Below are 26,012 nucleotides of genomic sequence, written 5' to 3'. Positions count from 1 at the left end.
TTGTCCAACAATAACACTCCAATGAGAATACTCCACTTACAGATTTGCAAGAGCAGGTTCGGGGTGTACTTATCAAGTCACACTAGTACAAACAACACTATCAATATGATAACTCCCATTCGGGTTTTCTTTGACAGTCGTTTCATATTATGTCATGTTAATTGTTAATAAAACTAGTTGCTTCTGTCGAGAACTTAATTGAGGGGGTAGATGATTTGTAAGTACAAAAGAAGCTTGAATCACACAATAGATTTAGAACTAGGAAAAAAATACTGTAATTAGCTAAAATTGGATATGCATTTATAACGATATGGGTAGAATACGTTGCTTAGATGTGGATGAAGCTGGAGAGGGAATGATCATAGGATGGTCACATGCCAACACAGCTTAATCTAATACTCTGTATGATGATTCCGGCTAATTGCAACATCTCTTCATTAAGGTAAAACTTAGGAGCTGTAGCCTTGAGTCGATTATCGTAAACAAACATCACAGAACAGCACAAGTTACCATTGCCATGGTACGAATGATGCAAAAATGCAAACCAAGAAAACACTGATACCATGGCGGAGTATATGCTTTTATAATTAATATGACATTTCCAGAAACCAGGCGAAAAGAGTAGTAAACCAAAAATGCTCATTCAAAAAGCAAACAATCACCTCAATGTAGTAATAGGCACAAGTACGGACCGTAAACAGGGTTTTTCCTAAGTCATCATCATCTTCTCTTAAAAACAAAATTTCTTCTGAGGAAACTAAGACAAAAATTCACAGCCACTCTAGTTCTTGGTAGCCTTTTCTTTAGTCTTCTGAATCTTCAAAACCTTCTTCACGATCTTCTGCTCTTCAATTAAGAAAGCTCGGATGATTCTGTAGGGAAAACAAGCAAAAGCAGGAATTTGCATTAAAATTAGAAGGTATGAAAAAATGTGATGAGCTTAGATTGCAGATATGATTAGCATAAAGTATGAGAACAAAGTCAACAAACCTTTCACGGACAGCACTGCCAGATAGAACACCTCCATAAGGACGGTTGACAGTACGCCTGTTCCTGGGCAATCGGCTTCTCTTGTACTCAGTAGGCCTCAGGTGAGGAATCTGCAAAACAATAACCAAGGAACCAGTTAAAACATGTCCTGCGATTGAATCTAATACAAGGACATGCAGCAAGTACTTTAGCAGATGAAATCGGTAAAACACAGCCAATGTTAAATGAAATCCAGAGCATACAAGATACATCAATAATTACAAAGAGCTACTTAAGTTATCAAGTTCACTCTGAAGATGCAATGAAAGTGGCTTATCTAGGATCCTTTTATCTTGAAACTTGTTTAAAGTGGAACATAAACAAAGGAACGATGACTACATTACATTTGTATATTCACATCCCAGTGACAATATTTAATTATTCACTTGGAGACAATTTAGACAATCGAGCCTAAAATTTGAGTAGCAACATATAGTTGACAGATACTCGTCCTCATAGATGTAACATAATTCCCATAAGAATCGCACAGTGAAACATTCAATAGAATCAAATACTAACTTGACCAAAATGAATTATTGCTACACCAAAAGATGACCAAGTTTGGGAATCCCACATTATAGTCCAAACAAACCCATAAACACAGAGCAATGGTATAATCAAACTGTATCCGAGACCATGTCAAATTGTCAATTAGGCCGGAGCCAATATCTACCCATAATCCCATGTTAAACATTTTAACCAAAATCACGATGCTAGAATAACAATTCAAAATCATCAAGTGGTAGCAATTGCAGCAGTCAAACAACACAGTTATTTTAATACTACCTCAGTCCCCAATACATATGTGAATATGATGCCTTCAATTTAGGGTTACTTACTTCAGAGAAATGCACAAGATGTACTATAACCACTTCACTTAATTTTGTGAACACTATAATATATGCCACTTTCTAATACAGCCACAGAACCTTCACTACACAAACATTCACAGCTTCACCCCATATAATTTACATTAAAATTTGGAACTTCTACTCCGTATTTGGGGTTCGATATAAGTAGTAGTGTATAGCTCAAATGTTATCTAAAAAGCTAAGACTAAAATGCGCTCAATTCTACCGAAACAGAGGGAGTAGAAATTGAAGTGAAGATATGAGATACAATATTGACAATTTCAATCCCAGATAACACCGACAACGAACACCCTACACGGAACAAATATTGACACAGCCTCCTACAACAAACTTCTATCAGCAGCACAACTATGAGCAATAATCTCATTAAAAAAAATGTCTTCCATCCTTTTACAATCACCCATTACATTGTAATCAAACAATCAATTCATTGCTTAACATAATAAGCTACTCAGTTTATTAAAGTTGCAATGATGTTCTTTCAATTATTACCCAAATTCAACAAACACAATACCACATTCCACTAATATCAACCAAAAACAAGATCATACAACATACTCCATCATACTACTAGTTCAAATTACACTATCAACACGACTATTAATGCCAAACCGAGAAATTACATAAACAGATAATCAACAATCGACATTTCCAAGATGAATCAGAAAAAGAGACATACTCCTTGGATTCTCTTTCCAGTAACAGGGCACTTTGGACCACTAGCTCTCTTCTTTGTAGTCTGGTAAACCAACTTTCCACCTATCAATCAAAATCGCAATCCAAACAAATCAATTCAGAAATATCCCACCATTATAATCAAAACCCAGTAATCAAACAACCAATCTAATCAAAAAGATTACAACTTTACTTCAACATCATGCAACATTACAATCAAAACCCAGAAATAAACCCATGAAATAAAGTGTGAAATGGGGTGAATTGAAAAGAGAGAAGAGAGAAGAGAGAAGAGAGAAGGAGGGCATACCAGGGGTTTTGACGATGCGATGTTGGTTGGATTTGGTGGCATAGCTATGGCGTTTACGGTAAGTGAGACGCTGCGCCATTGATGAGTTGTGTTAATTTCTCTCTCCTCTCCTCTTCTGCGTCTCACTCTCTCTCTCTCTTACTCCAACGGCAGTAGAGGTTTTGATGGAAATGAGGAGGCGAAAAAAATTAAAACCCTAATTGGTTTGTGGTAAACCTAGATCTAACGGTTTGTGTTGTCAAACCTTTTTTGACGAACTAGATGTTGCCACGTTATCTAGTTTTTATTTGCTTTTTTTTTTTTTTTGTTAATTATTAGGGGAGGGGTTTTTACAACGGTAATGCTAAATTTACACTTAATTCAATTCAGTTCCAATCAATTCAGTTTAATTCAGCTCTAATCGGTTCGATTTAGCTTTAAGTTCCTTCTCTAATAAGCAGTTCAGCTCAGTTTAGTTCAGTTCAGTCAGCTCAATTCAGTAAATCAAAATAGGCCCTTAGTTTTTTTTTTTTTTTTTTTTTTTAAACGGGAATAGGCCCTTAGTTAATTACATTGAATTACGTGTGTTTTTATCGAGGATTCCTAAATTTACATTATTTTAGTAAGTGTATTTAATGCTTTATGCAATAATTACCCTTCAAATACAATTGATTTTGGCATACCTATGCAAATTCACAAATTTATATGTGGTCAATTACAATATTAGTTAATACTAACACTGTCATGTTTCAAACCGAAACCGTTTAACTATCCTGATCGATTGACCCAAATGAAAATCGAACCGATAAAAATCGATTATTTGAAACCTAAAATCGGCTCGAACCGTTTTGTAGTAAACCTGAAACCGAACCGTTCAGAGTAATGAAACTGTATAAGAATCAAACCTGTTAAACAATCGAACTATTTATAAACCCAATAGAAATGGAAACGGATCGAAATAAAACTGAACTGTTATTAACCCAAACTATTTTTAACCTTAAACCATTTGAACCGATTTAAAGATGGCTTAAACTAAAATTGTATCAAACCGCAATCTCTTGTACTTAATTTAGAGCAACTCCAATGGTTGTAGCTAGGGACTTGCTTGCAATTTATAAATTCCCTACCTATTAGCTTAACCATTGGAGCTAAAAAATTAAATTAGCTTGGTCAAGCAAATTAGCTTAGCTAAGCTAATTTGCTTAAGAAATAAACTTGCCAAAAAGATAGGTTAATGCATTAATAAAATTAAATATAAAAAGCTAATTAACAAATTGAGGCACTATTAAATCATAAGCTACTAGCTAACCATTGGAGCACAAATTAGCTACAAAAGATATTAGCTTATAATCTTATGTGGCATAACAAGCTAATTTGTTAATTAGCTCACTATTGGAGTTGCTCTTATACTCCATCTGTTTTTAAATACTTGCTCCCATTTTCCATTCCCGACTGTTTTTAAATACTTTCTCCATTTTTTTTTTGGGAAAGTTTTTACAATATTTAATTCATTTCTCACACCTAGTGGACCCAACATGATACTCTCTCTTTTCCAATTCTTCCACTACTATAGTTTTTTACAATTTTATTCTATCAACTACCCCCACCTCAATATTTTATTACTTTCTCCAATTTCTTCTGAAACCCCGCGTATGGAGAAATGCAGCAAGTATTTAAAAAAGGAGGGAATACAAGCTAAGGAACGCACAAAAATTCATGCAAGTGCATATAACTAATCTATCAAGCCTATCAAAAAAAAAAAAAAAAAAAATCTATCAAGCAAGATTAATACTCTTTTTTTTTTTTTTTTTTTTGTTTTTTCAAATGGTTTTTTTTTTAAAAGGATGGTAGGTATTTTTTTAGAAAAAATGAGAGGGGGGTAATTATGATAGTACGGAGCATGGTTTTTTAAAAAAAAAAAAAAATTGCACTTATTTTTGGTAGAAATGTAATTTTGTAGAAGGGTATTTTAGGAAAAGCAAAATTTCAACCAAAAGGTCTTTTCTCTTTATATAGTACTATAAATTATTGTTTTGATCAATCACGTGTTGACATGTGTACATTTAACCTGTCTTAATAAGTTGATGCCCGGTTGGGCCTTATAAAAGAAAACATACCCTAACGTTGGGATTATTACAGAGTAATAAAAATTGAAAATTGGCCAAAATCGGGACTATTAAAACCAAATTTTCATATGTTATAGTATATATTAAGAGTAAATTAGAAGATCCTCTCATCTTATGAATATTGTCATGATTCCAAATGGAAAGATAGTATGAAATGAAAGGAATATATTTAAGTTTCTTTCAAAAACATTAAAAAAGGAGTATATTTTAAGAATGCGTGATAATATGGTCTTTAAGTTTGCTCATTATATTCTTTTAGTTTGAATTATATGTTCTTTACATTATACATTTATACCATATATCCTTTAATGTATGTATATAAAAAAAATATGTTAAGTTCAACCACATTTTTTTTTTGTCCCCCAAACACATTCAACCACTTGAGTAACCATGAAAAAGAATATGTTCCTTAGTGTATTGTTATGTTTTTTTTTTTCTAAAGACTTTATGTTCTTTGTAATGTCAGGTTCTTTTTGTCAAACACAAATTCTTATTTTTTATACGTAATTCTCATATATATTCATGTATAATAGTCTTTTTTTTAATGTACAAGTTGCAAGTAGATTTTATATAAATCGTGCATCGCACGGGTTCTAATCTAGTTATTATTATAATAAAGTTATGTTTACTGTTTCCAGTTTTTTTAAAAAATAAAAAAAAAAACAAAAGCAGGAAACAAGAAAAGAAGTTTCCACTTTTTTGCTGTCAGTTTGCATAATTATCATGACTTTAATAAGTTTGATTAATTTTTTATTCATTATATGACATATATCATACAAGTATGATTTTGAAAAACAAAAAACCAAAAAAATAGAAAATATTACTTTATTAAAATCATATGATACATGTCTTTCTTGTTTCTGGTTTTTTATGGAGTATTTTTTATTTTAAAAAAACTGAAAACAAAAAACGATGTCAAACAAATACTCGTAGTTTTTAGGAAAAATTGTCCGGAATAATCCCACCTTTGGGCCGTCCGCCCAAAATAATCCCACCTTTGGATTATTTTTTAATAATCCGACCATTATATCCAAACCGTTGAAAATGGTCCTGGGTGACCAATAACCGGTTAAAAAAGGTTTTTTTTTTTTAATTTTTTAAAATATACACGTGTCATAACTTGATTCGTCCAAAATAATAAAAAAAATTAGTAATAAAAAAGTAAAAGCATATACAAAAATAAAAAAAAATAAAAATAAAAAAACAACCACCTAAGCCACACCACAGCCACCACCACCCTAACCCAGGCCCTAGAACTACCACCCCACCCAGACCGGAAACCACTGCTCCACCCAGACCCGTATACACCGCTGCCTAGGAACCGACTGATATCCCAACCCAACCCCAAAACCCTTTCGAAAATCCAGAGAACGGGGCGTGGCCGTAAAGACGGGGAACGGGGACAGGGAACGGCTGGCGTGGTCGTCGTGACGCCAGGGTGTTGAGGTTGGACTTTGGTGCTTTTGTGATGGAGTTTGGTTTCGAACGTGGCAGGGGAAGGGGGAGGGAGGTCGGGATCGGGACGGGGAATGGTTTCGAAGGTGTTTGGTGGTTTTGGGGGAGGGATACGGTGGTCGGCGCGTTTAGGGGTAGGGGTACGACGGTCGAGGCTTGGGTTTTCGAGGGCGACGTTGCTTGGTTTCGTGAGGGAGGAGGTAGGTTGGTGCTTCAGGCTAGGGGGTTCAGGCCGACACCAGCGTCAGCGCTGTCGTTGGGGGTTCTGGTGACCAGAGCTACGGGGCAGCGGTGTCAGCGGCAGCGGGAAAGGCTTGGGGTGGTGGTGTTTTATAAATAATTAATAATTTTATTAATTTTTTTCTTTTAATTTTTTTTAACTATTTTAATTTTTTTTTTATATTTTTGACAAATCACAGGCCAACACGTGCCAAGTAACTGTTACATGACCGGTTGGAACCATTTAAAGCGGATTAGGAGTAAAGGTGGGATTATTTAAAAATAATCCAAAGGTGGGATTATTTTAGCAGATGGCCCAAAGGTGGGATAATTTCGGGTAATTTTTCCTGGTTTTTATTTTGTATGGGAGAGCTTAAGCTTGTTGGCAATCTTGGCATCACAAAAGTTCTAAGAATGAAAATGCAACAAGGTTCAGATACTCTCATACCCAGCTCTCAGAAATTCAGTCATTTGACTAGCGATAATTCTTAATTTTATGGCCTGCTGAAAAAGGAGTGAATTCTTCCTGTATATCCATAATTTTTCTACTTAATCGTAAACCCTAAACCCCAAATCTTTTTGACTCGAATCAGTAAATCATTCAATTATGGCATTTCCAGCAACAATTCGATTCTCCCCATTAAAATTCCCAGTTCAATTTCAACTAATTTCACCTAAATCATCTCAACCAATTTTTTTCTCAAAATCCCTTAATTTCAAGCATTTCAGAGTTAATGCTTCTACCTCGGTCAGTTCTTCTAATGTATCTGTTGCTAATAAGCCCTCTACTCTAAAAAAGGTAATTTTTTTAACGGAAATTTGTTTATTTTTCTATTGAATTTTGTAAAATTATGCTCATTTATAAGGAATTCTGGGTTAATTTATTTATGATTTATGAAATTATTGTATTTTTAAGTTTTTGAAATAAGGAGGAAGTGGGTATAAAACTGTTTTCTGATTTTCATTAGTTTTCTGTTGAATTTGTTTTCAGAATGATTATTGGCAATGGAAGTTCAGTGATAAATCAATCAAAATATATTATGAAGAACATGAAAAGGAGGGTTCTAAGCCTAGTAAGAATATGCTTGTGATACCCACAATTTCTGATGTTAGTACTATGGAAGAATGGAATTTGGTGGTATCAGAAATTTTGGAGCAGGATGTTAATAAAAATTATGGGGCTACTCTTGTTGATTGGCCTGGTCTTGGAAACTCGGACCGGCCGAAAATAGATTATACTGCGGATGTCATGGAGAAGTTCCTGGCCGATCTGATTAATTCTCCTGGTAGTCCTGTGGTTAGACCAGGTGTGCTCAAATGGCTATCTCATACACTTATCAACGTTTGATATTAATGTACTCCGTATTACGAGTTGATGATATGTGTTATAAATTATTGGTTATAGAATGTGTGTGTATGAAGTATGACAACTTGATGAGCTTTGCTGCATAATTTTGTTTTTGTCATAGATTATAACCATCATTTATGGATTTGCATTGTGTTAATTACTGTGATAGATGTACTTTAAGTACTGATAATATCCATATCTATGGGCTCTACAGCTCTACTCAGCTGAGTATCTCTCTTAACATTTTGTGCGTTTCGAAGCTCCTAAGTGTCTTACCCCTGTCTTATTGTTTGTTTAGCAAACAAGTTCTTAGGTAAATGAAGACTGATGAGCTCCTTGTAACTTGGATCATTTTGTTGCTGAAGTACCTGATTTTGCATTGTATAATACTTTTTTTTTTTGGTGGAGCATTGTATAATACTTTGACTTTACAATGATGAAGTTTCTATCCTTTAATTCCCCACGCTGTGTACTATCCTTTTTCAATCTGCAGTCACATCCTAAATTTGTTCTGCTTCTGATATTGAAATGATTGTAATATTAATTTAGTAATCTAAATATTAGTGTTTGCTCTAATAGCTAGTTTGCCGGCTTCAGATTATCAATACTGTTTGCTGAAACATAATTATATTAAAGTGAGGTAAGGTGAAGGGGTAAGTGTTGAAGATAAAAAAAATCTTGTAGCTGTAACATATCAGTGGTAAATAGTTAACATAGAGGAGCAGAAGGGAATTTAGGTAATTTGAGGGAAACAAAGGGGATTTCATTGTTATGTTTTGTTCGCATCCCAATTAATTCTTTACAAGTGAATTAAGCAGGATTCAAACCCTTTTCCCCACCTCTTCCCCACCTCTTCCTCACACCATCCATATCAACTTCCACCTCCCCTCCCTCTCTCCATCCATAACTTCATGTATTATCCATGGCCTTGTCACCATGATGATCTCCTAATTGCATTAACATTGGCACTCCGGCACCTCACATAGGAAGGATTCCTTCATCCTTCGAAGTAGACTTAAGATTCCACGCTCTGACTTTTTGAGTTAATAGTTTGTTTGTTGCTTTCAAGAACAAGCATGCTTTTGAGAGCAAGCATTGTATCTCGTGGTCAAGGTTTCTTGTAGTTTGGAGTGCTCTTATTGGAAGACAAATTTTTCTTTAGGACTTTTTTCTTTGTAAATCCTAAAGTAAGCATGTGCATGCGTGCGTGCGTGTGTGTGTTTTGGTGTTTAGAGATCCCAAGGGCAGGTGATGAGAATCGATCCCGAGATCTCCTGAAATCGAGATAGAAGCTCTACGTGTTTGAGCTATACATCATTCTTAGAGTGTGAGTGTGTGTGTGTGGGGGGGGGGGGGGAATAGTACAAATAGGACTTGGATGTCTGTGACTTCGTAGTTTATACTAACCTCATGTCATTGGAATTTTGTTATGTTTTAACTTTTCATTTCATCTTGTCACTGTCTTAGTCTCAATTAAAATATCTCTGAGTCTCTAATAGAATACGTCATACCTATCAATTACATAGTACAAATGGGACTGAATGTATGTGACTTTGAAGTTTATACTAGCCTCATGATGTTGGAATTTTATTATGTTAAACTTTTTATTTCATCCTGTCCCTGTCGTAGTCTCTATTAAAATATCTCTTAGATACTTAATACCTATCAATACTTTATATTTCACTTGGACATTCAATTTCCATGAACCACATATTTTAGTGAAATGAATATGGAGAGCTACAAAGTGTTGTGTGAGAAGTCAAACTGGAATGTGTATGTATGTTTTTTGCATCATGAAAAGCACTTCTAAACGTCTTCAACAGTCAATAACCGTTTCATAAACCCCTGGTCCCTGCACTCATGTCCACTTTTATGATAGTGTTCCCATGGAACATATTTTGAGTCTGCATGTTTGTCACTCGAATGTGTGACTGTATCCAACTTTGTGCTTTCATCAAGGTAACATATTGTCATATATAGGTTCGAAATGCGACAAAGTCACAAAACTATGTTCAATGCAAAGTTTCTAGACTCTAGAGGATGTAATTCATCATCATGGTATGATACTATGATGTGATTGATATCAATGTACTGCCCTATTTTGCTGGTGATACTGAAACTTTAGGATGGCTCGTTTGCATCAATGATTCTTTAGCCTAATTCTGAACAATCTCTATTGTTCATGTTGTTTTAGCGCTTCTCACTTTGATTGCTAGTAAGTGGTATACAATAATACCTACTTTTTTGTCTTCTTAAATTGTTCTTGCTGTTGTGTTTTTTGCTCATGTCCTAGACGTGTACACTTTTTCCTCAAGTACAAGAGATTTATGTATCATGCATATTGTTTATGTTGTTCTCTTTGTTCTGCTGATAGCTGCTAAACGTATGCCTGTACTCAGATTGCTTCCATCTGCTCATTGTCTTTTTTCTTGCTCTGAAATTGGTAGTATTATATCCTAGATACCGAGTATATGCTACATATATGAGCATTTCTTCATGGAAGTTTGAGTGTGCCTTGGCTTGCTTATCCCTCAAGAAAGTAGTGTGTTTGCTGGCTGATGACATTAGGAAATTAGTCTCTGATAACAAGGTTTCTTACTCCTTAATTACATCTCATTGACAATCTATACGTATGTTGATGTTCCCTTTATTTGTCAAATAAGATAGAACTGATATAGTTTTTAATTTTTTTTCTTAACACCAGCATAAATATTACAGTGGAATATAGGCAGCCCTTTCCTCTGGGCTATAATTGCCATTTCATGGGCTGGATTAAGGGCAGATTACTAATCTTAGAAATGTAGCAAACTGAAGATATAATATAAAAACCTAATGTCCTTTATAATATTTGCTAAATCTAATAGGTGAAGTCGTGCTTCTGAAGGCTCTGGATGAGCTGCAAACTATCTGTTAGGACCGTTGCCCCTGGAATTCCTTATTTTGACGAGTTGAGCAACTGAGCAGACTTTGCAGAATTGCAAATTCTTCAGCTTGCAGTGCCAAGGAAGCACAAAATCTGGATCCACCAAGCCACCAGCATCAAGCTTATGTCACACTATTGACGCTGCAATAAAACCCAATCACACCATGAATCAGTTTAAAATTGTTGCCTCTGCCCATAGCCTTTGAAGAAAATAGCCGAGGGGGAGAGAGGGGTGGGGGGGGGGGGGGTGGGTGTTGGGTTATTGAATGTATGGAGTCTTAGGGTGGTGATTTGATTTTTTTTTTTTTTTTCTTGACCCTCAGCCACTGAATAGCTACACCTCGCCATTTTTTTGCCATCTTCATCACTCAGCTAGGGGTTGGGTTCTCTTGTTTGATTACATCCCTTGTGAAGCCATATAGACCCCAAAATAGAAACAAATTGAAAAGCACGCATGCTATGAGACTGTATTCTTTCTATGTATATGTGAGAAAATTTTCTTCTAAGAACAGAAGTAAATGGGAGCATTTCCTTAAGAATTTGTTGGCAATTTAACAGCACCAAATAGAAAACACCAATACCTAGGCATAAATTTGAATTTGATATGTGAAGACGGTTGTGGAAAGTTGCCTTTTGAGAGAGAGAGAGAGAGAGAGGGAGAATATGTGCAAATAGGGAATGTTGCAGTATTTGTGAAACTTTCTAAAATGGTAAAACGGAGGAAGTACTTCCTCTGTTGTTTTTAGTTGAAACCTTTCTATTATCACGCTTGCCAACGCATGTTTCTAACGCTCAATAACTTCAATTGTCAACATTGTAAAATTATAAAAAGTGGATATTAATAAAATATACATATAGACGATTAAAACAAGATCCCTCATGATTATATTTTATCGTATCTATAAATCACATAAGCGAGTCAAAGTGTAGTGTGTGAATAGTGTATAAGTCAAACGGTGTCAACTAAAAAAAAAAACGGAGGAAGTATTTGTTATCTCAGTATTCCATTTATATTGTTTGATATAAGCTGCTAGTTTTTATAGTCTCTTATTAGTGTGTTTTGTGTGAAATTCTTCTTGTTGTGGCTCTTCCCTATATTTTTGAAGCTAATTGCTGCTAATGTCTTGTACTACAAGCTTTCTTCTGAACTTCTTCTGTTTTTGCATTGAGGTTTTATTTGTTAGAGTAATAATTTTATCGTTATCAAAAATTTATGTGGCTACTTATGTTTCTTATGCTTTTCTGGTACAAAGACAGGCAATGATTTGGTGGTTGTTGGGGGTGGACATGCTGCCACTATGACAGTCCTAGCAGCTAAGAAGGGTTTAGTGAAGCCAGCAGCCATTATAGCTGTAGCTCCAACCTGGGCTGGTCCTCTTCCAATTGTCTTCGGACGTGATAACAATATGGAATCCAGGTAATAAATACCGAATAATTCTCCGAGACATCTCACAGATTTTAGAAATGTTGTCAAATGGTCACTGCAAGGATATGACTAATACTACGTATCATATGTGCAATTGACACCTACATATTTGCTGAAAGTTTCAGTAATACTTTTCCCCTCAAAATAAATGTCTCAATTTATAGTCTTACCTTCTCCTAAGGTGTATACCCCCTCTGTTTCTTTTGATCTTCTCCTTTCTGGTGTTTTTCCTTTGTGCAATATATTTATAGACACAGTAATTTATAAATAAAGGGTTAGGAGGTGTATTCGTTTTTCTTAGACATTTGCGTATTAGATGTAAGGTATGGTCTCCCTGACATTAAATGATCAATTTGATGCATGAATAATTGAAGCACAACTGCACAAGTGGCTATCATTATCTTTTACAATGATCATCCTAAGTTACATGTATTTCTCTTGTCGTCCCTTTGTGATGGTCACACATGGTCGGGACTCATTAATGGCAATTTTCATATTATCTCACTGTTTACTTCACAAGTTCACATCATTGCCCCCTCCCTCTTTCTTTTTTTCTACTTTTTTTTTACTTTTTTTTTTTTTTTTTTTTTTTGGGGGGGGGGGGGGGGGGGGGGGTTCCTTATAAAAGTTGTCTCGATTATTATGCATTGAAGAGTTTTTCCTTTCTTTTGGTCTTTAGTTTTCCAGTGTTCTGCTTTCATGTTTAACATAATAGACAATTTTTTTTCATGAGATAAGGGGTACTAGGGGTTGGCGGGGTGAGGGTTATTCATTTATAATGTTCCTTGGACGTTCTGAGTACTAGATGTTAGGTATGGCCTCTCTTAACGTTAAATGATCAACTTGATGTTTGAAAAATCAGAGCATAAGTATCTATCAGCATTTGTTATCATTTATAATCTTAAGTTATCATGCAGTACTCTTGTAGACCCTTAGTATGCTACATTTGACCGGGATTCATTGACAGAAATAGAGTTAATGACATAATTATCTATCACGTTAAATGATCAACTTGATGTTTGAAATATTAGCGCATAAGTATCTATCAGCATTTGATATCATTTATCCCTTAGAATTATAATCTTAAGTTTTCATGCAGTACTCTTTTAGACCCTTGGTATATGGCTTCATTTAACGGGAATTCATTGACAGAAATATAGTTAATGACATTATTATCTGTCACCATTCAAGTTTTCACATATCATTGTCTAAATATAATCTTTATCTAGGTATATATGATTTAAGGATAATATAGGAAGGTTTAAATTTTACCTTGCTAAATCTAAAAATGGTCTATTGTTTGGTACAGACGTACATTATATAACAGAAATGTGACCTTTCAATTAAAGCTCCTGTACCATATATTCTCTCTTCAACTCTGGATTTGCTGATACCTAGGTCTGGTTTCTTGTAAATTTTTAGGTATGGGCTTCTCAGGGGAACCTTAAGGGTCCCAGCTTTGGGTTGGATGATGTATAATGTTCTTGTCAGTAACGAAAATGCGATTCAATCCCAGTACAAGTCTCATGTTTACGCCGATCCTGCAAATGTTACCCCAGAAATTGTGCAGAGCAGATATGCGTTAACAAAGAAGGAAGGAGCTCGATATGTACCTGCTGCTTTCTTGACTGGCCTCCTAGATCCTGTCAAATCTCGAGAGGAATTTCTTGATACTTTTGCATCCATGGAGGGTAACATTCCTGTTCTAGTAGTCTCAACTTCCGGTGCTCCTAAGAGGTCAAAGGCTGAGATGGAAGCGCTCCGAGGAGCTAAAGGGGTCACTAAGTTTGTTGAAGTACCCGGTGCTCTTTTGCCTCAAGAAGAGTACCCCAAGGCTGTTGCTGAGGAAATTCAGAAATTCTTGCTAGAGATTTAAAAACCGGGGATGATGTTGAACTTAATTTTAGAGCACGGTTAAGAAGGGGTATATGTAAAATTATGTTACCTTTTTTTTTTTCCTTCTTTTCTTTTCCAGTATTATATAACTATACATCATTGTATGTACTTCGTATAAGTGTATACCACAAAACACAAAGTAAGAAAAAGTAGATCGAAATGGAGTTAAATTGCTTTTAATACACTAGTACAACGTATAGGGTATATGTATTTTGGGTTATTTCACCGATCATTGGACTAATTATGAAAGAGTGAAAGACTGGCCATTATTCAAAAAAATGTGCCTTTTGGGGTTCACCCATCAATCCATCATATATTACAAATGTTATTATGTAGTATGTAAGATGTTGGATTCATCTCAAATGTTACAGTATTTATTAATTAATGTATTAATATATATATATTTTTTTGTTAATATATGGTTAAGGATGTTAATAATTATAATTGTGTATTGACGGGATGTGTTGATCAAATTGTTGTATTTCAAGTAATTAGATAGAGTTTCCCTCAAAAAAAAAAAGAAAAAAGTAATTAGATAGAGTATTATATACCCCAGTAAGCTTTGTTAAAGTAGTGTTGCCATGATGGTTTTAGTGAGATATACATGTACGATGCACAAGTAGTAAAACTTTACTAATGGTTGTGTGGGTGTGGTGACTTACTGACTGACTTACCGGTGAGATGATATACCATGCACAAAGGGTAAACTCTTCTAGTGGCTGTTTGGTTGCCATAAAAACTCACGAGAAGTAAAAATTGTTAGGAAGCGTGAGAAGATGAAGTTGTTCGGTTGACAAAATAATGAGATCTTATACTTTAAATGTACAATAAAATAATGAAAGATTTTCACTTATCATGCTCTTCTATGCATAATATAGGTGAAACTTCCCATTAAAAGTAAAACTTTGGTGCTCAACCAAACACCACATAGCAATTCCTTGAAATAAACTACAGTATATGGAAATTAAAAGAATGTCTTCTAATGCAATATTACGTACTATTGTGTCCAAAAAATGAGCACTTTACTTATGAAAATATAAAGTTTTGCCCCCCTTAATTGTTATCTGTAATTTTGAAATTTTATGTCTCACAAATAATACCTTAAAGTTGTAGATAACAAGTAACAGGGGTGGTATATGAAATTATTGGTGGTTGAAAAAGATGATGAAAACTTGAAGTCATAAACAATAACGACATAATTAGAGGTAAGGTAAGCTTAATAGCTTGCTATCTTATTATGCATTCGAACTTCACTCATATGAAGTATATATATCTTACTTGGATCAGGTAGAATTAAGCATTACTTTTCCAAATTCTTTTCTTTTGCTCTTATGTTATTTGCTAATTCAAATTAGCTTGTGGTTGCAAATTAATTAAAATTTGATTACATTATTTTTTCATACGTTGTTGAATAACATAAAAGATTTAATTTGCTATGCTTCTTTAAATTTGTATATGATCAACCTAAACATATAAAACAAGTAAAATTAGAAATAACAAAGGTTTTCATGATAAACAAAAGAAGTCGAACTCACCTATTCAACACGTATGAATTAATAGTGCAATATGATTCCGAAAGTAATAACTTGACGTATCGTTCGAGTCACACAATTTTTTAATGTCAATTAATACTATTAGGAGTGTTATTAAGAAAAGAAGACCCATTAAATTAAGATCATTTTTAGGTAACGTTTCCTTCAAAGCTTATCTCATTCTTAATTTCATAAATAAATGAAATTGTCATGTTATGTAAATCTAATTAGTCTAAATGCATCTTCTTTCAATTAATTGATTACAAACAGAAAAATAACTATTGCACCTCCTTTTTTGAAGTTGATGGCATGTAAAAGCATCTATATGTATATGGCATCAAGACTTACACTTGTTGGCAATATTTTCTTCCAACATTTCCCGTACCAATTTGAAAACTATTTCTTGTATATTAATTGTGAAAAGATCAAGCAATAGTAATTTATAGACTATACGAGCTTTTAATTAAATGCATGATGCACTATGAGTATGAAAATACTCATATAGTTTAATTAAAGCATGAAAATCTTGATTAAATCAAAGGATATCTAAATAAAGAACCTTGAAAGAGTTTATTTTCATCTATTTTGTATTATGATTTCTTTTTAAATTACGCACACCTTAAATGATGTATACACCAATTTTTGTACCTATAACCTATTAACTTTATAATGCTTGATGACGATAACTACTACGTGCCATTACCTTAGATTATGAACCTCTAGTAACACAAATTGAATAAATGGTATAGCCCTAAAATGATTAAACGTATTGAAACAATGCTTAGTAATGGAGCTTTTGTGTAATTTGTCACTTTTAAATCTCATAAGACTGATTAATTAAATCTACTTCATTTGTTAACTAGTCACTCTACATGATAGGATGTCCCTATAGAACTCTAACTAACATTTTAAGCTTGACATACATCGATTAGTAGCCTAGTAGGAAATGAATAATTTATTTTATTGCTATTCCAAGAACAACATCCTTACACTACATGCATACCTCCTATAATAGATGATTCCTTATTTTATTGGTAGGTAAGAAAATTGTCATATAAGTTCGAAACTTCTAAATCCTCATAGGTCGGTTTGAAACTTTAAGAGTGGGAGGAAGGGTAAAGGGAACCCTGCCCTTGACAAGTTAATTAAAGTTATGCTAAAACAAATATTAAGAACGAAGTTCCTACAAATACACATGTGTTATGACGTGATTTAATTAAAATTGTGAAGAAAAATCTCAAAGTGTAACTTTACTTATTATGAAGGCTCATTAAGCATAACAATTCGATCGTGTTACATAAGTTTTAACTACTGGAGTATCATAAATTCCTAAGCTTATCAATTATGCAAGTTTGATATTATAAAATTTTTTCTTCAGAAGGTTTTGTGTAGAACGGACTCATGTGAGTCCAGTTTATAACCTTCAAACACACCACCTTCATTTTCCTTATGCTAAACTTGCCACTTTAGTGATTAATTTTTTTTGTATGATTGGACTCACGTGAGTCCGTTCTGCACAATACTTTTCCGCATTTTATTGATGTGATGGTTACCACCAATCGTTGGCCAATCGATCAATAAATTGATCCCAACATATAATTGACCTAACTTAAACCACAATTATAGAATATATATTATAAAACTATAGTTTATTCCCTCCATCTCATATCTATTGTTTAATAGAGCAAAGTTCAATTTTATATATATGTGAGGAAAAATTGTACACACGAAGTTACAATTAGGTTTGACAGGGAAGAGAGCGAAAAAATAAGTGGGATTAATTGCAACTGAGAAAATTTACCTATTAAAATAATGAAACAATCTCAAAAGCATCCCTCATTAGATATTACGGGACAAACAAAAAGGAACGGAGAGAGTAGATTTGTGATGCTGTATTGCTGCATATAGTTTAGGGTAACACACTAACACTTAATAAGTCAACGCCTTCAATGTTGTGTTTGGTACCCCCACATAGTAGCACAGGTGTGTGCTAGTCACGTGGCCCACATGTGATCTTGAAGAAATTTGCTTCCACTCTCTTTCCTTTTTAATCAGTGTACCTTAATTGTTGACATCTGTCTTTGATTTAGAGATAAATCTGATTGCCTAATACAAACAAAATACTTTAATTATTTATATCTTTGTCACAAGTAGCATAATTTAAAATGAAAAGAGCAAGTGATAGAAGTGTTAATTTCCCTTAATTTCGTAGGCCCGGGCCCATGTTGTCCCTTACCCTTAATTCAAGGTTTGGGTTAGGGCTGGCCTCACATTCTTACCTACCAAAAGCCCAATTACAATGGTCCATGTTTTATTACTCACATTGTTCCTTTCATTTCGATTTAGTTCACACAGTTTTTTCTCTTTTAAAAGTTTCTTTTATCACGTTTGCTAGTGCGAAAATTCAACAAAATATGTCTTTAATCATATGATTGTAATAAATAATAAAAATTGAATATAAATTAAGTACACATTGTAACGAATCTAACAAGATCATACATGACAATGTTTTTATTATGTTTATAAATCACAAATGTTAGTTAAAGCAAAGTTAATGAATACTGTCAAAAGTCAAAGCGTGTCATCTAATTTAGAACGAAGCAAGTGTCCTTTCTTCCATCACATTTGTTATCCTATTGGATAACAGTTGATAACATATTACGATATTCAACAGCTTATTACCTAAAACTCCATGTCTAAAAAAATGCTTAAGTTATTTTGGTACAAATAAGTGATTTTGTTAAGGGCTATGAATGATGATTCTTACTTAAAATTTGAGATGCTATGCAAAACCAAGTGTTTTGTGTTTTAGCCATACACTTTTAAATCAATGCCAATTTCATTTGCGGGTTTATGGATTTAAATTTGGGGTGTCAAATTAAAAGTATCAATCAATCAATAAATTAATTTAAAAGTGATTTTTTGTAAGAGAGGGTGCAACAAATTCCAAACCCTCAATTAGAACAAATCTCCTATAAATGGCAAACAAAACAAATCTTACAATACTAACAAAAATAACACACAAATTAAGCTAGAATATACCTTGAAAATAAGAAAATGGGAAACTACAATTAATCTACCGTGAATGCGTGATAGGCAAATCTTCAAAACAATTTAGTAATATTAGTCTTGAACACTTGATCTCCTTCCTCACATATTTGATTTAATCCTTATAATATGGTTTGTAACTCTGTATTCATATGTAGGTGTCAATTCGAGTATTTGAGTTAAGTTCGGTGAGGTAAGGTCGGTTCAAATCTATTTTAAAGTTGAGTTATGCTAAAATATTGTGTTCATATGCGTCGAAATTTGAATCAGTTTATTTATTTATTTTTTTTTAATTTTTTTCGGGCCAGATTGGATTTGTGGTTAGTTTTTTACACCTCTATTTTTACGGACAATTTATTTTTTCTTTAAAGAGCCTATACCCACTAATTTATGAAATTTTTTTTCTTACTTCACCGTCTTTAATTATTAAAGAAAAGGTCCAAAACTAAGGTTTTGTTTTGATGCATTTACTACACTTTCACTTAATTATTTTGAGTCTAATAAGTTCAAACAAGTACAACTAAGATAAGCTAGAGCAAATCAATTGAAATAAGCGGATGAAATAAGATAAATGCCAATAAGTTAATATAAAAATATACAACCAATTGAATGTTGGTGTAATGGTGATTGAGACTACACTTGGTAGTGAGTAGAGATTGACACTGAATCGGATTTGGATTGGGTGGAGCTTCACCCGCATCCATCCATTAATCTAATTGCTCCATCTACATCCACTCGTCATCCGCTTCACCCATCATCCATATCCGTCCGTCCACCATCCGCGGATGAAGCGGGTGGGGCGGATAACAAATAGATGAGTATTAAAGTGAAAAAAAAAACTCACATGAACTTTAATTTTCGGTTATTTATATAATACTTTTTTTATTTTATTAATAAAAAAAACAATAACAACATATTGTTTGAAAAATTAATTTGCAACAAAAAAAGACAAGTAATTTTCTTCCACATTTCATATTTTATTATTAAAATTCTTATTAAAAATTTAATACTTCCTCCATTTTTTTTTAGTTGACACAGTTTGACTTATACACTATTCACACAATATGCTTTGCCTCGCTTTTGTGGTTTATAGCTATCGACGATAAAACATATTCATGTGGGATCCTGTTGAATCGTTTCAATGTGTATTTTATTAATATCTACCTTGTATAATTTTATAATGTTGATATTTAGAGATATAAATCGTTAAAAACATGCATTGGCAAGCGTGATAATAGAAAGGTGTCAACTAAAAAAAATTAAAAATTAGAGGAAATATATGTTAAACGGGTGGGTGGATGGTTAGCGGGTGAAAACAAAAAATCATCTACATCCGATCCGATCCATCATCCGTTTCGTCCGTTACTCGCTTCTCATCCATTTAATTTGGGTTTTCGTCCATTTATTTAAAACGGGTGGAGCAGGTTAGCGGATATCCACTTAATATTGTCATCCCTAGTAGAGAGAACCACATGTTCGATCCCTGCAACAACAATTGGGAGGAAACTGGAAGCTAACTACTCGAATCCGGATTAGCCCAAAGAGTGAATCGGGTGAAACATAAAAAAAAATACAAAGTATAAGATGAGGTTGAGAAGCTCATACAACATATATACTTCGTATAAGATAAGAGATAATAAGTTCCAATAAGGTTTAATAAGGGTAGGTCGTTAATAATAAAGCTCAATAAAAATTAATAGTTAATAGGTTCAAATATGACAAGATAAAGACAAATAAGTTTAGATAAGATAATAAGATACGTTTAAGGCCAATAGGTTAAGATGGATAAGATAAGACAATTGAATAAAGGTGAATTAACACACTACATAACGTTACACAATAGAATATGGAGTAATACTATGTGTCGGTTAAATGAGTCAAGTAAATAGGGACAATAGGACAGTGATCCTTTCGCATTTTTATATTGAATTAATATCCTCCAAAATTACTGTTGCTAAAGTTTCCATATTTATAAGTGTTATAGATTGTAAACAAGAGTTTTGAAAAGAAAGTAAAACCTTTATATGTAAAATAACAATAACACTTTAGTTTGTATTCGTTTTAAAAATAATGGTTACACTTCTTTTTATACTTTACGAAGACGACCCAAACATTTACAAATTTATTGCACTTTCTTTTTATTAATTTTTCGTTAAGTTTTTCTCTTTTCCTTTCCATGATTGACTACGTTGTGCTAAAAACTAACCGTAACCTTTTTTTTTTTTTTATATTTTTTATTTTATTTATTTGTTTTTTTTTTTAAATTTCATGGAAGGAGTATTTAGATAAATACTTCCCTTCATATATTTTCATGAGTACTAATGGTATTATAAATAATACGCAGTACTTTGTATTATACAAGGAAGAAAGTTATATTGTTATACGAGTACTTCGTAGTTAATAGTCTTAATACCAATGTCTTAATACAAGTATATGTGTTACACGTGGATGTTGCTTTGAGGCTAACCAATGGGGCCAAAAGTAAATTAGTTGTCTTGGCCTCTCAAATATTTTTTGTGACACAATAATGTGTCCTATCTCCTATGCAATTCATTAAACAACTTAGACAATAATAATCATTGAAATATTCAACTCATAAGTCAAAATTTCCAAGGTATTCTTTACCTCGCAATTTTATATATTTTGTTTCAATAAATACAATTTTTTTTTTACTTCATTACAACTTAGTGATTCTATATACATCTTCGCATATTACTTCTTTGATCAATTGATTGTATTCTTAAGCTATATAATTAATTGGAAAATGCTATATATATAGCCTTTAGGGCTACATGTAGCATTACCTTTAGGGCTATATATATTTAGCATTACCTTAGGGCTAATTAATTTTGCAAGAGATATTTTTTTACGTAATAATCCTCTAAACAAGTATTGGGTAATTCTATTTCACTACAAGTCTATCCACCAAAAACTTATGTGCTTTTAGAAGACTAAGCTATATGAAACAACAATATGAAAGTGTCCTTAATTATAAAATTATATATGTCAAATCTCATCTACAATGATCATAGTTTTATTTTATATATTTTGAATTGTATTATAGAAATTGTATGACTTTCAGTTTATGTATTTAGGGCCTGTTCTCTTATGTTTAAATTCAGTTCAGTTCAGTTCAGTTCAGCTGAGTTCAGTTCAGTTCAGTTCAGCTCAATTTAGTTCAGTTCAGTTCAGTTCAGTTCAGTTCAATTCAGCTCTTAATTTCCTTCTCTTATAAAATATTCATTTCAATTCAGTTCAGTTCAGTTCAGTTCAGCTGAGTTCAGTCAATGAGAACAAGCCCTTAATCTAGTTAAAAAAAAAAATGCCCGCACTTCTATTTGCTATTTTTTTCTTTACGAAATGACATTGTTCATACTTAGCCTCACATTAAAAGAACATACAAAACTTATTAAAATCATTAATTGATGAAAAGTTGGATAGGTATGTAATAATTGTTGCGATGTTTAAGTCAATACTTTGATAGGCTAGCTAATGGGGAAACACTAGTTATACATATTTTGGTGACCATTATTAAGCAATGATAAAGACAATGTAATGACCATAGGTATTAAATTTGATATACATTAATTTATATGATGTAGATCATTTTTTTTTTGTTTTAATATAATAACGTATATATGTGGTATCAAAATTTTCTCTCGTTTTAAATCATTCATAATCAATATCACTTAATGCTTGACATCAATGAGCTAGGGTCTAGGATCTTTTAGCTTTATACTAGAACATTCCTTTGCTTAATCTGAAATGATTAAACTAATATGTATATTTTTAGAAAGGTTTAATCACAATTAACATATGTTTGCATGCTTAAACTTTTTTGGGGTGTGAGAGTGAAGATAATGCGTTAAGCCCTAATTTAATCAAAGGTCAAGGTGAGTCAACGATAATCAAAGAAGGGGAGATTCATCTGATTGAGCAATAATAGAGTTGAATGAATCAATCAAGATCAATAAAAGAGGAAAGAAATCAAAGAAAATATCCTATCCAAGATCTCAATAATCAAGATATCATACAACTTGGATAATAACCTAGTTTTAAATTTTGTTTTTGTAAGCCATGACATATTTTGCTATTATATACGGACATTTCTAGTGTTATTTCAATCGTTTCCATACTTTATTGACGAATTGAGCTTTGCGCGAAATTTGTCTAAAGATAAGAGAAATAAAAAATTGTGATCTGATGTAAATGATCGGATTGGTTTTATTTCAAATCTTAGGTATCACTATTCAAATTTGACCAAATGAGATAGCAGCGCAGAATCGACATTCACTATAGTTCCCTAATGTACACAGTACACCTAAGAGTTTCAAAATGTAATACCACATAATAGGTGACTAGTATCTTCTAGTTTGAGATGTCTCATGCATGTCATGACATGGAAAATGTAACCCTATTACTCAATAAATGTTACTCAAATTTATCGATCATGAAGCTTCTTTTTATTTTTTCTTACACTAATCTCACACAAGAATTACTCTTTATTAGAATGTGATGTTCATTTTTCACGTAGGACAACGTGAACCATATATTAATCCAACTTCCATGTCATACATAGATATGGACCACCCGAGGAAATCTGTCAAAAGATTGATACACGAAAATTCTTGTATATGATGTGAATATGAATGTACTTTGAGGAAGATGTTGGCTACTGGAATAAGGCATATACAAGAACAGGCAAACTGTGTTACACAACATAAGCACAAATCATATAAGGACACCTAAGAAAAAAACTATAAATACACACATTTTGATTGATCAAAAAAATCAAACTCGTATAATTTTTTTTTATATTATCTTGTTAGAATGATTGATTTTTTTTTTTTTTTTTTTTTTTTTGAAATAGTATAACATACAGCCAAAAACACCCTTTAATGTTTCCTATGCCTTTAGTATTAATTGTTACTACAATATTAAATATAAAGTGTGAACGTGGAAGGGATTACATGGACTCTTGCTCAAAGAATGACAAGAGAACATGTATCTTAATAAAATAAAAAATTGTATATAAAAATATAGGCATGTCTATTTCATCGACCACCAAATAAATATAGATTTATACACCAAATTATAATAATTTGAAAATTGTAATTCAAATGATTGGTTGCATACATTTGATGTTATCGAAATCGGGAAGATTAGGGAAAATTGAAAAAGATTACAAAAATTACATCTTTAGCTATTGAAAGATGAATTGTTTCACTTCAAATTGGATATAATTAAGAAGTATATATCTTAACTCTTAAGCTTTGCATGCTACGCTATTTTCACTTTAATCTGTTGTCTTTGATTTCGGTTGGGATTCTTGAAGAGCAAGTTGTCAATGAGAAAACAATCGTCCCTAAGCATATTCGAAGGCTAATACTTGGGTTTTCAAATCGGTTGTTTCTCTTAAAGAGAGATATTATGCAGTTTAAGTTGTAATACTTATAATATTTATACCATTGGAGCTAGTAAGGCACATAAGACTTTTTTGAGTAGTAATTTTTTAAAATTATGTCTATTATGTTAGGCCCGGGTCACCCACCTTGACGGGTCGCACGCACACTTTATTCCACGTTAATATGATATAAAGTCCCATATCATCCCACCCTAACCATCGGCTCTGATACCACTTGTTGGGCCCAAGTCACCCACCTTGACGGGTCACACGCACACTTATTGTCCGCTTTGGGCCTAGCCCGCACGGATTTGTTTTTGGACACCTTCCAAAAAAGCCACATACTACTTGAAGCGTGCAATCACTTATAAAGAAGTCATCCTTTCCTTATTTCTTCCATGTGGGACTTGGGATGAAGTGATGAACTACCCAAACATATTAAGCATATATATAAAATAATCCAATCCAACTTGTGATACTTATATGAAACCATGAACTCGTAACTCTTGGTCACTTTAGCAATGCATTTAGAGTTTCATTTACAATTGTATGCATAATTGAAATTACACGTGTCCCTTGTTTTCCATGTCCCATTATTCATTTATTTATTTATTTACTTTATTTATATTTTTGCTACTTGATCTACTATTTTCACCAATCATGGAGCTGAGATTGACGGGCCATCTCTTGATTGGCGTAGGCAAGCAACTTAGAAATTTAGACCTCAATTTAATTAGAAAAGTGAATTCAACAAAGGATCATAATTCATTCACAAGGCAAGGAAACAATTATTATTGCATCCTTCTTAACTTATATAACCACTGGCAGTATAAGACTGAGGTTAACAAATACCATGGACAAGAAACTAAGACTAGAATGAAAACTATAAACAAATACATGTTTTTAAAATATAGGCCAAAAGACAATACACCTAACTAAGGGTCTGTTCTCATTGGCTGAACTGAGCTAAATTGAACTAAATTGAACTTATTAGAGCTGAACTGAATTTAGCTTATTAATTAGTAATGTATTTAACTATGGATTAATGATCTTTGATTATTTATTATTATATACTTCCTCCGTTTCTTTTTACTTGCAACACAGCCTTGTGGCACGTGTTTTGAGGTCGGGTTTATGTAATGTAAACAGATAAATTATTAATTATAATTTTTACAAATGATACTTATAACTCTATTCAAATATTCGTGTAAAAATTATATTGATAAAATTGCTCGTCTACCCTCACTAATCATCTCCTAATACTGCGTACCTAAAAGGTATGTTGCAAGTAAAAGAAACGGAGGAAGTATATATTTATATACAAATATTATTACTATTATTATTATTATTATTATTGTTGTTGTTGTTGTTGTTGTTGTTGTTGTTATTGTCGTTATTGTAATAAGAGCTTAAAAGTATGAAATTTGGCTTTATATTATTAGCAATATCATTAGACATGAATTGAACTGAAAATAATCTGATGAGAACAGGGCTTAAGTTTCCAATTACAATACACTGCTACTATAAATTCTCTTTTCATGGCCCTTAAGTTGGACCTTGAAGATCTCGAAGTCCCATCGTATTGTGAAAGATTAACATAAGCTATTTTATGCTTACTTAGAGCTCTATTATCCTCTTATTAAGGGCCTTTCTCATTGACTGAATCAGCTGAATTGAACTGAACTGAACTGAGCTGAGCTGAGCTGAACTGAAGTGAAATGAATATTTTATAAGAGAAGGAAATTAGAAGCTGAATTGAACTAAACTGAA

At 32.9% G+C, this 26,012-nt stretch overlaps 2 protein-coding genes across 2 annotated transcripts; one reads left to right on the top strand and one right to left on the bottom strand.

Moving 5' to 3' along the window:
• Window positions 1-622: 622 nt before the first annotated feature.
• On the bottom strand, window positions 623-3,043 carry LOC145597286 (large ribosomal subunit protein eL34-like). Its single transcript, XM_081653420.1, has 4 exons — window positions 2,887-3,043; window positions 2,581-2,660; window positions 991-1,100; window positions 623-872 (listed from the first exon to the last, which is right to left on the bottom strand). The coding sequence occupies exons 1-4, from the start codon at window positions 2,963-2,965 to the stop codon at window positions 782-784; spliced, it is 360 nt and encodes a 119-aa protein (XP_081509546.1). The 5' UTR covers window positions 2,966-3,043; the 3' UTR covers window positions 623-781.
• Window positions 3,044-6,531: 3,488 nt separating this feature from the next.
• LOC145598994 (uncharacterized) lies at window positions 6,532-14,675 on the top strand. Its single transcript, XM_081655406.1, has 4 exons — window positions 6,532-7,464; window positions 7,657-7,972; window positions 12,194-12,353; window positions 13,785-14,675. The coding sequence occupies exons 1-4, from the start codon at window positions 7,273-7,275 to the stop codon at window positions 14,236-14,238; spliced, it is 1,122 nt and encodes a 373-aa protein (XP_081511532.1). The 5' UTR covers window positions 6,532-7,272; the 3' UTR covers window positions 14,239-14,675.
• Window positions 14,676-26,012: the final 11,337 nt, after the last annotated feature.

This window comes from Chenopodium album, chromosome 20 (genome assembly GCF_948465745.1).
Source record: "Chenopodium album chromosome 20, dcCheAlbu1.1, whole genome shotgun sequence".
Taxonomy (NCBI): Eukaryota; Viridiplantae; Streptophyta; class Magnoliopsida; order Caryophyllales; family Amaranthaceae; genus Chenopodium; species Chenopodium album.
Note: the sequence above shows the minus strand (reverse complement) of the source record. Positions and strands in the feature narration are given on the sequence as shown.

Bases quoted from the DNA above. Each gene is read 5' to 3' on its own strand.
- LOC145597286 (XM_081653420.1), bottom strand. From the start codon at position 2,965: ATGGCGCAGCGTCTCACTTACCGTAAACGCCATAGCTATGCCACCAAA. The intron at 2,661-2,886 runs GTATGCCCTCCT...TTTGATTGATAG, and splicing joins TCGCATCGTCAAAACCCCTG to GTGGAAAGTTGGTTTACCAG. The intron at 873-990 runs GTTTGTTGACTT...TTTTCCCTACAG, and splicing joins GGCAGTGCTGTCCGTGAAAG to AATCATCCGAGCTTTCTTAA.
- LOC145598994 (XM_081655406.1), top strand. From the start codon at position 7,273: ATGGCATTTCCAGCAACAATTCGATTCTCCCCATTAAAATTCCCAGTT. The intron at 7,465-7,656 runs GTAATTTTTTTA...ATTTGTTTTCAG, and splicing joins AGCCCTCTACTCTAAAAAAG to AATGATTATTGGCAATGGAA. The intron at 7,973-12,193 runs GTGTGCTCAAAT...GTACAAAGACAG, and splicing joins TAGTCCTGTGGTTAGACCAG to GCAATGATTTGGTGGTTGTT.